The 18,125-nt window shown below is 57.1% G+C and overlaps 1 protein-coding gene across 1 annotated transcript in view; it reads left to right on the top strand.

Annotated features, from left to right (window-relative positions):
- Window positions 1–18,125, top strand: part of LOC139269269 (nuclear receptor corepressor 2-like) — a 103,223-nt gene that overhangs the window by 37,727 nt on the left and 47,371 nt on the right. The window contains exons 12-16 of the mRNA XM_070888356.1: window positions 5,155–5,364; window positions 10,184–10,432; window positions 12,712–12,864; window positions 14,899–15,018; window positions 17,790–18,006. Of these exons, the coding sequence (XP_070744457.1) occupies window positions 5,155–5,364; window positions 10,184–10,432; window positions 12,712–12,864; window positions 14,899–15,018; window positions 17,790–18,006 (949 nt within the window). The remainder of the gene's footprint in view (window positions 1–5,154; window positions 5,365–10,183; window positions 10,433–12,711; window positions 12,865–14,898; window positions 15,019–17,789; window positions 18,007–18,125) is intronic.

Raw genomic sequence — 18,125 nt, forward strand, 5'->3', positions numbered from 1 at the left:
GGCTACTGAATACCACAGGGCAAAGCTCGCCATTCTCACCCTCTCATTCTGTTCTTGTGTTCGTTGCTTGGTTAATTCTGGCGAACGTGCTGGTCACATGGTTGATCTCCCCGATTATTAATTGTTTCAAATGTTTTCAGCACATCTTGCACATGTTCACTGTAGAGGAGGCCCATTCAGCCCCTCGAGTCTGTTACACAGGAACAGGAGGAGGCCATTCAGTCCCTCGAGTCTGTTACACAGGAACAGGAGGAGGCCCGTTCAGCCCCTCGAGCCTGTTACACAGGAACAGGAGGAGGCCCATTCAGCCCCTCGAGCCTGTTACACAGGAACAGGAGGAGGCCCATTCAGCCCCTCGAGCCTGTTACACAGGAACAGGAGGAGGCCCATTCAGCCCCTCGAGCCTGTTACACAGGAACAGGAGGAGGCCCATTCAGCCCCTCGAGCCTGTTACACAGGAACAGGAGGAGGCCATTCAGTCCCTCGAGTCTGTTACACAGGAACAGGAGGAGGCCCGTTCAGCCCCTCGAGCCTGTTACACAGGAACATAAGAAGGCCCATTCAGTCCCTCGAGTCTGTTACACAGGAACAGGAGGAGGCCATTCAGCCCCTCGAGCCTGTTACATAGAAACATAGAAAATAGGTGCAGGAGCAGGCCATTCAGCACTTCTAGCCTGCACCGCCATTCAATGAGTTCATGGCTGAACATGAAACTTCAGTACCCGCTTCCTGCTTTCTCGCCATAACCCTTGATCCCCCGAGTAGTAAGGACTTCATCTAACTCCCTTTTGAATATATTTAGTGAATTGGCCTCAACTACTTTCTGTGGTAGAGAATTCCACAGGTTCACCACTCTCTGGGTGAAGAAGTTTCTCCTCATCTCAGTCCTAAATGGCTTACCCCTTATCCTTAGACTGTGACCCCTGGTTCTGGACTTCCCCAACATTGGGAACATTCTTCCTGCATCAAACCTGTCCAAACCCGTCAGAATTTTAAACGTTTCTATGAGGTCCCCTCTCACTCTTCTGAACTCCAGTGAATACAAGCCCAGTTGATCCAGTCTTTCTTGATAGGTCAGTCCCACCATCCCGGGAATCAGTCTGGTGAATCTTCGCTGCACTCCCTCAATAGCAAGAATGTCCTTCCTCAAGTTAGGAGACCAAAACTGTACGCAATACTCCAGGTGTGGCCTCACCAAGGCCCTATACAACTGTAGCAACACCTCCCTGCCCCTGTACTCAAATCCCCTCGCTATGAAGGCCAACATGCCATTTGCTTTCTTAACCGCCTGCTGTACCTGCATGCCAACCTTCAATGACTGATGCACCATGACACCCAGGTCTCGTTACACCTCCCCTTTTCCTAATCTGTCACCATTCAGATAATAGTCTGTCTCTCTGTTTTTACCACCAAAGTGGATAACCTCACATTTATCCACATTATACTTCATCTGCCATGCATTTGCCCACTCACCTAACCTATCCAAGTCACTCTGCAGCCTCATAGCATCCTCCTCGCAGCTCACACTGCCACCCAACTTAGTGTCATCCGCAAATTTGGAGATACTACATTTAATCCCCTCGTCTAAATCATTAATGTACAATGTAAACAGCTGGGGCCCCAGCACAGAACCTTGCGGTACCCCACTAGTCACTGCCTGCCATTCTGAAAAGTACCCATTTACTCCTACTCTTTGCTTCCTGTCTGACAACCAGTTCTCAATCCACGTCAGCACACTACCCCCAATCCCATGTGCTTTAACTTTGCACATTAATCTCCTGTGCGGGACCTTGTCGAAAGCCTTCTGAAAGTCCAAATATACCACATCAACTGGTTCTCCTTTGTCCACTTTACTGGAAACATCCTCAAAAAATTCCAGAAGATTTGTCAAGCATGATCTCCCTTTCACAAATCCATGCTGACTTGGACCTATCATGTCACCATTTTCCAAATGCGCTGCTATGACATCCTTAATAATTGATTCCATCATTTTACCCACTACTGAGGTCAGGCTGACCGGTCTATAATTCCCTGCTTTCTCTCTCCCTCCTTTTTTAGAAAGTGGGGTTACATTGGCTACCCTCCACTCGATAGGAACTGATCCAGAGTCAATGGAATGTTGGAAAATGACTGTCAATGCATCCGCTATTTCCAAGGCCACCTCCTTAAGTACTCTGGGATGCAGTCCATCAGGCCCTGGGGATTTATCGGCCTTCAATCCCATCAATTTCCCCAACACAATTTCCCGACTGATAAAGATTTCCCTCAGTTCCTCCTCCTTACTAGACCCTCTGACCCCTTTTATATCCGGAAGGTTGTTTGTGTCCTCCTTAGTGAATACTGAACCAATGTACTTGTTCAATTGGTCTGCCATTTCTTTGTTCCCTGTTATGACTTCCCCTGATTCTGACTGCAGGGGACCTACGTTTGTCTTTACTAACCTTTTTCTCTTTACATACCTATAGAAACTTTTGCAATCCGCCTTAATGTTCCCTGCAAGCTTCTTCTCGTACTCCATTTTCCCTGCCCTAATCAAACCCTTTGTCCTCCTCTGCTGAGTTCTAAATTTCTCCCAGTCCCCAGGTTCGCTGCTATTTCTGGCCAATTTGTATGCCATTTCCTTGGCTTTAATACTATCCCTGATTTCCCTAGATAGCCACAGTTGAGCCACCTTCCCTTTTTTATTTTTACACCAGACAGGAATGTACAATTGTTGTAATTCATCCATGCGGTCTCTAAATGTCTGCCATTGCCCATCCACAGTCAACCCCTTAAGTATCATTCGCCAATCTATCTTAGCCAATTCACGCCTCATACCTTCAAAGTTACCCTTCTTTAAGTTCTGGACCATGGTCTCTGAATTAACTGTTTCATTCTCCATCCTAATGCAGAATTCCACCATATTATGGTCACTCTTCCCCAAGGGGCCTCGCACAATGAGATTGTTAATTAATCCTCTCTCATGACACAACACCCAGTCTAAGATGGCCTCCCCCCTAGTTGGTTCCTCGACATATTGGTCTAGAAAACCATCCCTTATGCACTCCAGGAAATCCTCCTGCACCGTATTGCTTCCAGTTTGGCTAGCCCAATCTATGTGCATATTAAAGTCACCCATTATAACTGCTGCACCTTTATTGCATGCACTCCTAATTTCCTGTTTGATGCCCTCCCCAACATCACTACTACTGATTGGAGGTCTGTACACAACTCCCACTAATGTTTTTTGCCCTTTAGTGTTCTGCAGCTCTCCCCATATAGATTCCACATCATCCAAACTAATGTCTTTCCTAACTATTGCATTAATCTCCTCTTTAACCAGCAATGTTACATTAGGAACTGGAGGGGCCCATTCAGCCCCTCGAGCCTGTTACACAGGAACATGAGGAGGCCCATTCAGCCCCTCGAGCCTGTTACACAGGAACATGAGGAAGCCCATTCAGCCCCTCGAGCCTGTTACACAGGAACAGGAGGAGGCCCATTCAGCCCCTCGAGCCTGTTACACAGGAACAAGAGGAGGCCATTCAGCCCCTTGAGCCTGTTACATCATGCTACTCAATCACAGCTGATCTGTATCTTCACTCCATTTACCCTCCTTTGCTCCGTATCCCTCGATACTCTTACCCAACAAAAATCTTATCGAGCTCAGTCTTGAAAGCTCCAATTTACCCCCAGCACCTACTGCCTTTTGGGGGAGAGAGTTCCAGATTCCCAGCACCCTTTGTGTGAAGAAATGCTTCCTGACTTAACCCCTGAACGGCCGGGCTCTAATTTAATCATGTCCCCTTGTTCTGGAACAAATAGTGAAGCAGGATTCCTATAGAATTATTTTATTATCCTAAACACCTCAATTAGATCATTCCTTAATCTTCTAAACTCAGGGAATACAAGGCAGGTATCTGGAACCGCTCCTTATAATTTAACCCTCAAAGCCCCAGTACCATTCTGTGGGCTCTGCGCTGCTCCCCCTCCGGGGCCGATAATATCCTCCCGAGGGGTGGGGCCCGGGACTGAACACAGAACACTAGATGGGGGGGGGGGTCTGACCAGACTTTACAGCCGTAACAGAACTTGCTGCCCTTTGTATTCTAGACCCAGAGAATAAGGCCATCAATCCATCAGCCTTTTCGGTTATTTCTGTAGCTGCCCACTAGTGTTTAGTGATTTCTGTGCTCGTACCTCTAAATCTCTCGGCCCCTCCACAGTTCCCAGCTTCTCGCCTTTGAGAAAGTACTCTGATTTATTGCTTGTTGGTCCAAAGTGGATAAACCTCACACTGTCCCACACTGAACTCCATCTGCCTCAGTTTTGCTCACTCACTGAGTGTGTCAATGTCCAGTACAAATAAGAACATTCTTAGCAGTAGTTTTTGGTAAATTCCCAGCAAACAGGTTGCTCCTTGACCAGGAAGTGACTGAATAGTCAGAGTTCGGACGGTGCCCTTCGATCATGAGCAGACACAGTGACCGACATTCCCACCATTGTCACACTGGACTCACCACTGATAGTAACAAATGGGCCTTCCATCTCAGCCAGAGTCGTGATGTTCGCTGACCACATGGTGCCTCTGTCCATGTGGGATGCCCTACCAATGATGGGATGTGGCAGCCCTTGGAATGTCAACATTAATATATCAGCGTTGTCAGTATTCCTCACGGACAAGATGGAGAGAAACCATTTCCTCTGCTGGGGTGGGGGGGAGTCCAGAACAAGGGGGCAGAACCTTAAAATTAGAGCCAGGCCCTTCAGGAGTGGTCAGGAAACACTTCACTCACCATCATCATCATCGGCAGTCCCTCGGAATCCAGGAAGACTTGCTTCCACTCTAACAGTGAGTTCTCAGACGGCTGAACAGTCCAATACAGGAATTACAGTCTGTCACAGGTGGGACAGACAGTGGTTGGAGGACAGGGTGGCTGGTGGGAAAGAGGTTGTTAAAGCTGGTAGTCGATTGAAAGTGTCACAGTTGAGATGGATAGATTTTCATTGGACAAGGGTAGACGGGCTGGATGGGTAGATGCTGTGTGATCGAACTGAATGGCGGAATAGGCTTGGGCACTGTCGGTGTGAGGCTCTCTTTGCCCTACGGGCGACCCTGTTCGGAGTGTCGAGGATTCTGTTTGTCTAACCGATCTCCTTTCTCCAATTTCTCAGGAAAAGTGGTTTCTCAGGAGCAGAAGGCCACCCCCACGCCCAGGGAAATGTCTTCTGCCAAATCGCCACACAGAGCGCTCCCAGAGCACTTTGCCCACAGCCCGTACGATCAGCTGCTCGGGAGAATGACGGCCGCTGATTTATACCATGGCTCCATCCCGCTGACATTTGACCCTGCTGCCCTGGCGCGAGGGATTCCGCTTGAAGCAGGTACGGCGTCAACTGTTGTCTCTCGGGGTTATGAGAGGACAGTGGATGGGGAAAATTGTTCCCAATGACAAAGGGATCAAATCCCAGGATACACAAAATAAAAATCAGGAGATTGGGAATCTTTTGAAAGACGGTTAATGTGGGTGAGGAAGATCATTCCGCGATCTTAGTGCCCACTCCGAGATACCTGCCTGTTCCCTCCATCACTGCTGCCTCCTGATTGGCTCAAGGTCCTTCACCTTCATCACTCCTCCAGGTACCAGCATTCTGCCTTGCAATTCTTCCAAGCATCTGCCTGAAAGATAATCCGTTTCAATCTGTAGCCTCTTGGATTACCTTCAAACCCTGCTCTGTCTTCACCATTTCTGTTATTGAACAATCCCAATGGCCATCTCTGGTGCCCTGTCCATTGCCCCACTTTCTCCCACCTCTCCACAATGGTCAGCCTATGGCTCTTTGCACTGACTCCAGGTCCCTTCTGTCTGAATGACCACAACTGGATCAAGCCTCAAGGTGTGGCCAGACCACTGACCTCTCCAGTTTTAGGGTCACTTCCTTAGACTGATGCATGACTGATTTGGCAAACTAACTGATCACCCCACTTACCTCGAATGCTACTCCACTTTGTCTTGACGTTAAGTGTTGCGTTCATGAACAGCCCCAAAACCCCTCCAACCCCAAAACCCCTCCAACCCCAAAACCCTTCCAACCCCAAAACCCCTCCAACCCCAAAACCCCTCCAACCCCAAAACCCCTCCAACCCCAAAACCCCTCCAACCCCAAAACCCCTCCAACCCCAAAACCCCTCCAACCCCAAAACCCCTCCAACCCCAAAACCCCTCCAACCCCAAAACCCCTCCAACCCCAAAACCCCTCCAACCCCCAAAACCCCTCCAACCCCCAAAACCCCTCCAACCCCAAAACCCCTCCAATCCCAAAACCCCTCCAATCCCAAAACTCCTCCAATCCCAAAACCCCTCCAATCCCAAAACTCCTCCAACCCCAAAACCCCTCCAACCCCAAAACTCCTCCAACTCCAAAACCCCTCCAACTCCAAAACCCCTCCAACCCCAAAACCCCTCCAAACCCCAAAACCCCTCCAAACCCCAAAATCCTTCCAACCCCACTTCCACTCCAAACCCCCCTTCAGCTATTTTTGTCTCATTCTTTGTATGAGATGTGTATTTTTCTTGCAGTATGTCGCCCCTCAAACACATCTGCTGCTGTTGCCCATTTACAGATTTAATCTAACTTTTATTAAATTCCTCTAAATTTACTATTTTATGAGTCGCCCCCACTCAACATTCCTCCCCCTTCCCCTTACGCCATCCCCTTCGCCCCTCTCCCATGCCACACACTCCTGCACACTCCCACACCAATCCTCTATCCATACTACTATGTTACCCCCAATCCCATGAGCCCTTACCTTTTATATGGCACCTCATCGAATACCTTTTGGAAATCCAAATATACTACATCCACTGGTTCCCCTTTATCTACCCCGCTCGTTACATCCTCAAAAAACTCTTAATAAATTTGTCCAACATGATTTCCCTTTCATAAAAGCGTGTTGACTCTGCCTAATCATGTTATGATTTTCTGAGTGCTCTGATACCACTTCCTTAACAATGGATTTCAGCATTTTCCCAACAACTGGTGTCAGACTAACTGGCCTGTAGTTCCTGGGTTTCTCTCTCCCTCCTTTCTTGAATAGCGGGGTTATATTTTCTACCTTCCAATCACTGGGACCGTTGTAGAATCTGGGGAATTTTGAAAGATCAAATCCAATGTATCAACTATCTCTGCAGCTTCCTCCTTTCGAGCCCAAGGTGTAGGCCGTCAGGTCCAGGGGATTTGTCGCTTTTCAGTCCCATTGGTTTCTCTAGTATCTTTTCCCTACTTATATTAGTTATATTAAGTTCCTCACCATCATTACACCCTTGGTTCCCCATCATTTTAGATAAGCTTTTTGCATCTTTTACTGTGTGGACAGATACAAGATATTTGTTTACGTTTCTCCCATTTCCTTATTCGCCATAATAATTTCTCCTGTCTCAGCCTCTAAGGGACCAACTTTTACTTTTGCTACTTCCTATTTTTGATTCGCCAGCCAGGAGTGCGTTGGAGTAGTGAAGCCTCGAGGTCCCAGCCCGGTTTCAGTGAAGCCCGTCTCGACAGAACAGCTCCCTCTTTCCCCAGTACTGGTGCCAGTGTCCCGTGAATTGAAACCCTTCCTCCCACACCACTCCTTGAGCCACGCATTTAACTCTCTGACCTGCTTGACCCTGAGCCAATTTGCGTGTGGCTCAGGTAGTAATCCAGAGATTATTACCCTTGAGTTTTGGCTTATTAATTTAGACCCTAGCTCCTCAAACCACCTCAGCAGAACCTCATTCTTAGTTCTACCTTTGTCACTGGTTCCTATGTGGACCATGGCAACTGGATCCTCCCCCTCCCCCTCCCACTCCAAGTCCTTCCCCAGCCACGAGGAGATATCCTTAACCCTGGCCCCGGGCAGGCAACACAACATCTGGAACTCCCTGTCGTGGCTGCAGAGAACAGTATCTATCCCCCTGACTGTACTCACCCTGACTGTACTCACCCTGACTGTACTCACCCTGACTGTACTCACCCTGACTGTACTCACCCTGACTGTACTCACCCCGACTGTACTCCCCCCGACTGTACTCCCCCCGACTGTACTCTCCCCGACTGTACTCTCCCTGACTGTACTCTCCCTGACTGTACTCTCCCTGACTGTACTCTCCCTGACTGTACTCTCCCTGACTGTACTTCCCCTGACTGTACTCTCCCTGACTGTACTCACCCTGACTGTACTCCCCCCGACTGTACTCTCCCCGACTGTACTCTCCCTGACTGTACTCTCCCTGACTGTACTCACCCTGACTGTACTCACCCTGACTGTACTCCCCCCGACTGTACTCCCCCCGACTGTACTCCCCCCGACTGTACTCTCCCCGACTGTACTCTCCCTGACTGTACTCTCCCTGACTGTACTCTCCCTGACTGTACTTCCCCTGACTGTACTCTCCCCCGACTGTACTCACCCTGACTGTACTCACCCTGACTGTACTCTCCCTGACTGTACTCACCCTGACTGTACTCTCCCTGACTGTACTCTCCCTGACTGTACTTCCCCTGACTGTACTCTCCCTGACTGTACTCACCCTGACTGTACTCTCCCTGACTGTACTCTCCCTGACTGTACTCACCCTGACTGTACTCACCCTGACTGTACTCTCCCTGACTGTACTCACCCTGACTGTACTCACCCTGACTGTACTCTCCCTGACTGTACTCTCCCTGACTGTACTCTCCCTGACTGTACTTCCCCTGACTGTACTCTCCCTGACTGTACTTCCCCTGACTGTACTCTCCCCCGACTGTACTCTCCCCCGACTGTACTCTCCCCTGACACTAACACATTCCTTTCTTCTACCCCCACTTGGATGACCCCTTGTCCCACGGTGCCGTGGTCAGTTTGCCCATCCTCCCTGCAGTCTTGGTTTTCATACATACAGGCAGCAAGTTGGACAGGGTCAAGGGCCGGGGCTCCTCCATCACTGCCTCCTGGGACCCCATACCGTCCTGACTCGCAGTCACACCCTCCTGTCCCTGACCATTGATGAGCTCTAAAGTACTGCTTAACCTTAATGGTGTGACCGCCTCCTGGAACAAAGTGTCCAGGTAATCTCCCCCTCTCGGACTCTGGCCCAACAACGTGAGCCGAACTTGCTCGAGCTGCAGACACTCACTGTGAATGTGTTTGCTCGGGATCGCCATGCTCTCCAACAACTCCCACACGCAGCAGTTACCACACACCAGCTGCCTGGCCATCTCTAACCTTTTTTATTTATTAATTAACTGGTTAATTTTTATTCAATCAATATTTTAGTTTCATTGTTTAATTATTTTATGTTTAAGTTATTAATTCAAAAAGTACGAGCAATTTACAGTCTCTCCGCTCTTAATTTAACCCCCTTCCCTAACTTAGACAGCAAAGAAAAGCTGTAATACTCACCAACCAATCACCTGCCTGCTCTCTTCTGACACAGTCTTTGATTTTTTTGTTGTTGTTTTTGAATCGGCGCCTAGGCATCTCGCTCGGCCTGGTCTCGGGCCCTGTCTCCCCGCTCGGCCTGGTCTCGGGCCCTGTCTCCCCGCTCGGCCTGGTCTCGGGCCCTGTCTCCCCGCTTGGCCTGGTCTCGGGCCCTGTCTCCCCGCTCGGCCTGGTCTCGGGCCCTGTCTCCCCGCTCGGCCTGGTCTCGGGCCCTGTCTCCCCGCTCGGCCTGGTCTCGGGGCCCTGTCTCCCCGCTCGGCCTGGTCTCGGGCCCTGTCTCCCCGCTCGGCCTGGTCTCGGGCCCTGTCTCCCCGCTCGGCCTGGTCTCGGGGCCCTGTCTCCCCGCTCGGCCTGGTCTCGGGCCCTGTCTCCCCGCTCGGCCTGGTCTCGGGCCCTGTCTCCCCGCTCGGCCTGGTCTCGGGCCCTGTCTCCCCGCTCGGCCTGGTCTCGGGCCCTGTCTCCCCGCTCGGCCTGGTCTCGGGCCCTGTCTCCCCGCTCGGCCTGGTCTCGGGCCCTGTCTCCCGCTCGGCCTGGTCTCGGGCCCTGTCTCCCCGCTCGGCCTGGTCTCGGGCCCTGTCTCCCCGCTCGGCCTGGTCTCGGGCCCTGTCTCCCCGCTCGGCCTGGTCTGAATTCTCGAAGACCTATCGGGTTATTGAAAGCAGAAAATTGAAGAGTTTGCTGCTGAAAAGGACTGGAATCCGAGCCGGTGATTAAGGTTTTATTCCCATGTTTCTCCAGCTACGTACTGCCTCCCTCGACACCTGAGCCCTGCCCCAGGTTACCCTCACCCCTACGGGCCCTACCTGCTGCGGGGCTGCCCTGAAGCTGCTGCCATGGAGACCAGACAGACCATTCTGAATGATTACATCACCTCGCAGCACATGCACCATGCAGCCACAGCCGCCATGGCCCATCGGGCGGAGATGATCCGGGGACTGTCCCCTCGGGAGCAAGCGCTCAGTCTGGGCTATTCCACCAGTCCTCGAGGTAAGCCCTGCACCCTGAGCACTGTGCGCTGCCTGGGCCTTTCGGTATTCGCCCCCCGCTCCTGCCGTCGTCAGGGGAACGGACAGGCCTTGGCGGACGGGTTGTGCGAGATGTAACACATCTTAATTTTGCGCGGACCTTTCGAATTTAAATTCCAAAATTGTTAAATTAATTTCAGATGCTTTGTGCTACACTTCGAAAGTTCCACGTTGGCAGCACAGGGCTTCGGGATGTTGTGCCAGGCGCTACCTCAATGCCAAGGGTTGCTTTCCTTCATTTTCTCTCATTAAAGCGTTCCCCGTCCCTCCCTCCCTCCGTTCCCCGTCCCTCCCTCCGTTCCCTCCCCTCCCTCCGTTCCCCGTCCCTCCCTCCGTTCCCCGTCCCTCCCTCCTCCGTTCCCGTCCCTCCCTCCCTCCGTTCCCCCTCCCTCCCTCTGTTCCCCGTCCCTCCCTCCCTCCATTCTCCATCCCTCCTCCCTCCGTTCCCCCTCCCTCCCTCCGTTCCCCTCCCTCCCTCCGTTCCCCGTCCCTCCCTCCCTCCATTCTCCATCCCTCCCTCCCTCAGTTCCCCTCCCCTCCTCCCTCCCTCCGTTCCCCCTCCCTCCCTCCGTTCCCGTCCCTCCCTCCGTTCCCCATCCCTCCCTCCCTCCCTCCGTTCCCCGTCCCTCCCTCCGTTCCCCATCCCTCCCTCCGTTCCCCGTCCCTCCCTCCGTTCCCCATCCCTCTCTCCCCTCTGTTCCCTCCAGTTGGGATTTCTATTTTGAATGTAAATGTAATGGTGAACATTCTCGGCCTGCGCCCCGCCCCCAGGGTCACTGCGGCCCCCAGGGACACTGCCCCCCCCCCCCAGGGACACTGCCCCCCCCCCAGGGACACTGCCCACCCCCCCCCCAGGGACACTGCCCACCCCCCCCCCCCCCAGGGACACTGCGGCCCCCCCCAGGGACTCTGGCCCCCCCCCCCCCAGGGACACTGCGGCCCCCCCAGGGACTCTGCCCCCGGGACACTGCGGCCCCCCCCCCCCGGGACACTGCGGCCCCCCCAGGGACTCTGCCCCCCCCCCCCCCCCCCCAGGGACACTGCCCCCCCCCCCCCCCCAGGGACACTGCCCCCCCCCCCCCCAGGGACACTGCCCCCCCCCCCCCAGGGACACTGCCCCCCCCCTCCCCAGGGACACTGCCCCCCCCCCCTCCCCAGGGACACTGCCCCCCCCCCCCAGGGACACTGCCCCCCCCCCTCCCCAGGGACACTGCCCCCCCCCCCCAGGGACACTGCGCCCCCCCCCCCCAGGGACACTGCCCCCCCCCCTCCCCAGGGACACTGCCCCCCCCCCCCCAGGGACACTGCCCCCCCCCCTCCCCAGGGACACTGCCCCCCCCCCCCCCAGGGACACTGCCCCCCCCCTCCCCAGGGACACTGCCCCCCCCCCTCCCCAGGGACACTGCCCCCCCCCCCCAGGGACACTGCCCCCCCCCCTCCCCAGGGACACTGCCCCCTCCCCAGGGACACTGCCCCCTCCCCAGGGACACTGCCCCCCCCCCCAGGGACACTGCCCCCTCCCCAGGGACACTGCCCCCCCCCAGGGACACTGCCCCCCCCACCCCCCAGGGACACTGCCCCCCCCCAGGGACACTGCCCCCCCCCCAGGGACACTGCCCCCCCCCTCCCCAGGGACACTGCCCCCCCCCCCCAGGGACACTGCCCCCTCCCCAGGGACACTGCCCCCCCCCCCCCAGGGACACTGCCCCCCTCCCCAGGGACACTGCCCCCCCCCCAGGGACACTGCCCCCCCCCCAGGGACACTGCCCCCCCCCCAGGGACACTGCCCCCCCCCCAGGGACACTGCCCCTGTGGGGGAGTTGTGTTGACGACACTAACAGGGAATGCAGTGAGAGTCGATGCACACTGATGCCCAGAGCAGGCAGTCCGGTGTGACCCTGAGGACCGGCCCCACAGCCTGACTCGACCGTTCAGTGCCACACATTGCAGTGTTTGAGTAACCTGCCGCTGTCAGTAAAACCCACATCCTAGAGCAGCGTTTGTTCACAGGTCACCACTTGCCATTTTATTAGTTTTAAAGCTTTAAATATCTTTAATATCTTCTTGTATTGGTCAGGTAGTGGGGCTCGGATAGTGATGGTCAGCACCAGTCTGGGCCGGTCTCAAACACCTTGACCATCAGTGTCTCAACCTCTCGTTGCATTTTTTGCCATCTTTCTCGAAGATATTTGTACAAACTGGCGCAGGTGTGTTTAAAGTTGTATGTGGCCTGTTTTGCAGGAATCATCGACCTGTCTCAGGTTCCCCATCTCCCTGTCCTGGTACAACCCCCAGCAGGATCCAGCAGCCCCCCCATGGACCGTATCACCTACATCCCTGGAGCCCCTCCGCACTTCACCACCCGGCCTTACAGCAGCTCCCCACTGTCACCCGGTAAACACCCACCCGCGGTCATCACACCGCGCGTACAACCTGGCCCTCAGCCGGGGGGGGGTGACAGGGAGTGACCAGGAGTGGACAGTGGGACTGGGAGTGACCGGGAGTGGATAGTGAGACTGGGAGTGACCGGGAGTGGACATTGGGACTGGGAGTGACCGGGAGTGGACATTGGGACTGGGAGTGACCGGGAGTGGATAGTGAGACTGGGAGTGACCGGGAGTGACCATTGGGACTGGGAGTGACCAGGAGTGGACATTGGAACTGGGAGTGACCAGTGAGACCGGGAGTGACCAGGAGTGGACATTGGGACTGGGAGTGACCGGGGGTGGATAGTGAGACTGGGAGTGACCGGGGGTGGATAGTGAGACTGGGAGTGACCAGGAGTGGACATTGGGACTGGGAGTGACCGGGAGAGGACAGTGGGACTGGGAGTGACCATTGAGACCAGGAGTGGACAGTGGGACTGGGATTGACCGGGAGTGGATAGTGAGACTGGGAGTGACCGGGGGAGGACAGTGGGACTGGGAGTGACCAGTGAGACCGGGAGTGACCAGGAGTGGACATTGGGACTGGGAGTGACCGGGGGTGGACAGTGAGACCGGGAGTGACCGGGGGTGGACAGTGAGACTGGGAGTGACCGGGGTGGACAGTGGGACTGGGAGTGACCGGGAGTGGACATTGGGACTGGGAGTGACCGGGAGTGGATAGTGAGACTGGGAGTGACCGGGAGTGGACATTGGGACTGGGAGTGACTTGGAGTGGACATTGGGACTGGGAGTGACCAGTGAGACCGGGAGTGACCAGGAGTGGACATTGGGACTGGGAGTGACCGGGGGTGGATAGTGAGACTGGGAGTGACCGGGGGTGGATAGTGAGACTGGGAGTGACCAGGAGTGGACATTGGGACTGGGAGTGACCGGGAGAGGACAGTGGGACTGGGAGTGACCATTGAGACCAGGAGTGGACAGTGGGACTGGGATTGACCGGGAGTGGATAGTGAGACTGGGAGTGACCGGGGGAGGACAGTGGGACTGGGAGTGACCAGTGAGACCGGGAGTGACCAGGAGTGGACATTGGGACTGGGAGTGACCGGGGGTGGACAGTGAGACCGGGAGTGACCGGGGGTGGACAGTGAGACTGGGAGTGACCGGGGGTGGACAGTGAGACCGGGAGTGACCGGGGGTGGACAGTGAGACCGGGAGTGACCGGGAGTGACCGGGAGTGACCAGGGGTGGACAGTGGGACTGGGAGTGACTGGGAGTGACCGGGAGTGACCGGGAGTGACCGGGGGTGACCGGGGGTGGACAGTGAGACTGGGAGTGACCGGGGGTGGACAGTGAGACCGGGAGTGACCGGGGGTGGACAGTGAGACCGGGAGTGACCGGGAGTGACCGGGAGTGACCAGGGGTGGACAGTGGGACTGGGAGTGACCGGGAGTGACCGGGAGTGACCGGGAGTGACCGGGAGTGACCAGGGTGGACAGTGGGACTGGGAGTGACCGGGAGTGACCAGGGGTGGACAGTGGGACTGGGAGTGACCAGGGTGGACAGTGGGACCGGAAGTGACTGGGGTGGACAGTGGGACTGGGAGTGACCGGGGTGGAGTGACCGGGGTGAACAGTGGGACCGGGAGTGACCGGGGTGGACAGTGGGACTGGGAGTGACCGGGATGAACAGTGGGACCGGGAGTGACCAGGGTGGACAGTGGGACTGGGAGTGACCGGGGTGGACAGTGGGACCGGGAGTGACCAGGGTGAACAGTGGGACCGGGGGTGGACAGTGGGACCGGGAGTGACCGGGGTGAACAGTGGGACCGGGAGTGACCAGGGGTGGACAGTGGGACTGGGAGTGACCGGGGTGGACAGTGGGACTGGGAGTGACCGGGGTGGACAGTGGGACTGGGGTGGATGGATATTGCTGATGGGGTAGAATAGATTGTGAAGATGACGTTTGGGGACATTGCGTCCATCGATTGCTCTGGGTCAAGCTGGGATTCTCTTAATTCCGCCCGTTTATTTCTCTCTGTCAGGTGGAGTCGCTCATGTCAGCAAAATGCCTGGAGCCCCGAGCTCGGAGCGAGAGAGGGAGCGAGAGAGGGCTGTGCAGTCGGTTATTGCCGTCACCGAACACGCATCCCTATGGAGATCCAGTAAGAGCTTAAAGACTCGAGGGGACGCGGGGTCAGAGTGCGGGACTGAGCGGTATAGTGGGGGAGGGGGGAGCGGGGTGTATGGTGCGAGCTGGGGGGGCAGGGGTGGGGGGGTTGCGGGGGAGGGAAGCACTGTGCCCCCCCCCGCCCACGAGTTCTGCAGCAGAAGGCAGGGGGGGTGCTGCAGCCCTCGCCCCCTTTCCCGGCGGGAATCCCGAGCCCCGGGAAACGGGGAGAGTAAATCGGGATCCCGGTCACCGGTCGGCCCCAATCTCACCAACAGTGACAGAGGGGCTCCACCCCTCCCCCGCCCTCTCCCCACATGTACCCCTCCCCCGCTCGCTCCCCACATGTACCCCTCCCCCGCCCGCTCCCCACATGTACCCCTCCCCCGCCCGCTCCCCACATGTACCCCTCCCCGCCCGCTCCCCACATGTACCCCTCCCCCGCCCGCTCCCCACATGTACCCCTCCCCCGCCCTCTCCCCACATGTACCCCTCCCCCGCCCGCTCCCCACATGTACCCCTCCCCCGCCCGCTCCCCACATGTACCCCTCCCCCGCCCGCTCCCCACATGTACCCCTCCCCCGCCCGCTCCCCACATGTACCCCTCCCCGCCCGCTGCCCACATGTACCCCTCCCCGCCCTCTCCCCACATGTACCCCTCCCCCGCCCGCTCCCCACATGTACCCCCTCCCCCGCCCGCTCCCCACATGTACCCCTCCCCGCCCGCTCCCCACAGGTACCCCTCCCCGGCCCACTCCCCACATGTACCCCTCCCCCCGCCCGCTCCCCACATGTACCCCTCCCCCGCCCTCTCCCCACATGTACCCCTCCCCGCCCGCTCCCCACATGTACCCCTCCCCCGCCCTCTCCCCACATGTACCCCCTCCCCCGTCCGCTCCCCACATGTACCCCTCCCCCGCCCGTTGCCCACATGTACCCCTCCCCCGTCCGCTCCCCACATGTACACCTCCCCCGCCCGCTCCCCACATGTACCCCTCCCCCGTCCGCTCCCCACATGTACCCCTCCCCGGCCCACTCCCCACATTTACCCCCTCCCCCGCCCGCTCCCCACATTTACCCCTCCCCCGCCCGCTCCCCACATTTACCCCTCCCCCGCCCGCTCCCCGCTGTTACTATCCAGCCCTCGGTGTCCAGCACAAGCAGCGATGTTCACACTGGGTCTGTTAGTCTCTCAGTGTGACGCTCTCCCTCCCCCCCACCACCCCCCACTGTCAGTAACCCCCCCCTCACTGTCAGTAACCCCCCCCCCCCACTGTCAGTAACCCCCCCTCACTGTCAGTAACCCCCCCCCCACTGTCAGTAACCCCCCCCCCTCACTGTCAGTAACCCCCCCCCTCACTGTCAGTAACCCCCCCCCTCACTGTCAGTAACCCCCCCCCCCTCACTGTCAGTAACCCCCCCCCTCACTGTCAGTAACCCCCCCCCACTGTCAGTAACCCCCCCCCCCTCACTGTCAGTAACCCCCCCCTCACTGTCAGTAACCCCCCCCCCCACTGTCAGTAACCCCCCCCCTCACTGTCAGTAACCCCCCCCTCACTGTCAGTAACCCCCCCCCCACTGTCAGTAACCCCCCCCCCTCACTGTCAGTAACCCCCCCCCTCACTGTCAGTAACCCCCCCCCACTGTCAGTAACCCCCCCCCTCACTGTCAGTAACCCCCCCCTCACTGTCAGTAACCCCCCCTCTGTCAGACCCCCCTCACTGTCAGTAACCCCCCCCCCCTCACTGTCAGTAACCCCCCCCCTCACTGTCAGTAACCCCCCCCCCTCACTGTCAGTAACCCCCCCCCTCACTGTCAGTAACCCCCCCCTACCCCTCACTGTCAGTAACCCCCCCCCCTCACTGTCAGTAACCCCCCCCCACTGTCAGTAACCCCCCCCCCCACTGTCAGTACCCCCCCCCTCACTGTCAGTAACCCCCCCCCCACTGTCAGTAACCCCTACCCCCCCCCCACTGTCAGTACCCCCCCCTCACTGTCAGTACCCCCCCCTCACTGTCAGTAACCCCCCCCCCACTGTCAGTACCCCCCCCTCACTGTCAGTAACCCCCCCCTCACTGTCAGTAACCCCCCCCTCACTGTCAGTACCCCCCCCCTCACTGTCAGTAACCCCCCCCCACTGTCAGTAACCCCCCCCCTCACTGTCAGTAACCCCCCCCCACTGTCAGTAACCCCCCCCCACTGTCAGTAACCCCCCCCCTCACTGTCAGTAACCCCCCCCCCACTGTCAGTAACCCCCCCCCTCACTGTCAGTAACCCCCCCCTCACTGTCAGTAACCCCCCCCCACTGTCAGTAACCCCCCCCCACTGTCAGAAACCCCCCCCCACTGTCAGTAACCCCCCCCCACTGTCAGTAACCCCCCGTCACCCCCCTCACTGTCAGTAACCCCCCCAACCCCTCACTGTCAGTAACCCCCCCCTCACTGTCAGTAACCCCCCCCTCACTGTCAGTAACCCCCCCCCCTCACTGTCAGTAACCCCCCCCTCACTGTCAGTAACCCCCCCTCACTGTCAGTAACCCCCCCCCCTCACTGTCAGTAACCCCCCCCTCACTGTCAGTAACCCCCCCCTCACTGTCAGTAACCCCCCCCTCACTGTCAGTAACCCCCCCCCTCACTGTCAGTAACCCCCCCCTCACTGTCAGTAACCCCCCCCCTCACTGTCAGTAACCCCCCCCTCACTGTCAGTAACCCCCCCCTCACTGTCAACCCCTGCCGTTCTAACCCTGTGCTTTTTGTTTTGTTTCAGGTGCTGAAGAAGGGACTCGACCCGCGGCCCATCCCCACCTGCACACACACTCACCCCTCGCACACTCGCCCCTCGCACACTCGCCCCTCACACACTCGCCCCTCACACACTCGCCTCTCACACACGACAATATCCAGCTGAGACCCAGTGTTCTCCAGAACACGGGGGTCAAACACGTCATCACATCTGTGGAGTCGGCCACGCCGTCAGTTTTGAGGTAAGAGTCTGCGAGGGGCGTTCGCGGCTCAGACCCTCACGCACCGCTCAGTAACGTGCCTCGCCTAAAACCCACGGCACGCTGTCCTTCCCCAGTCACCCCATGTCATCGAGGGTTAC

This window comes from Pristiophorus japonicus, chromosome 8 (assembly GCF_044704955.1).
Source record: "Pristiophorus japonicus isolate sPriJap1 chromosome 8, sPriJap1.hap1, whole genome shotgun sequence".
Lineage (NCBI taxonomy): Eukaryota > Metazoa > Chordata > Chondrichthyes > Pristiophoridae > Pristiophorus > Pristiophorus japonicus.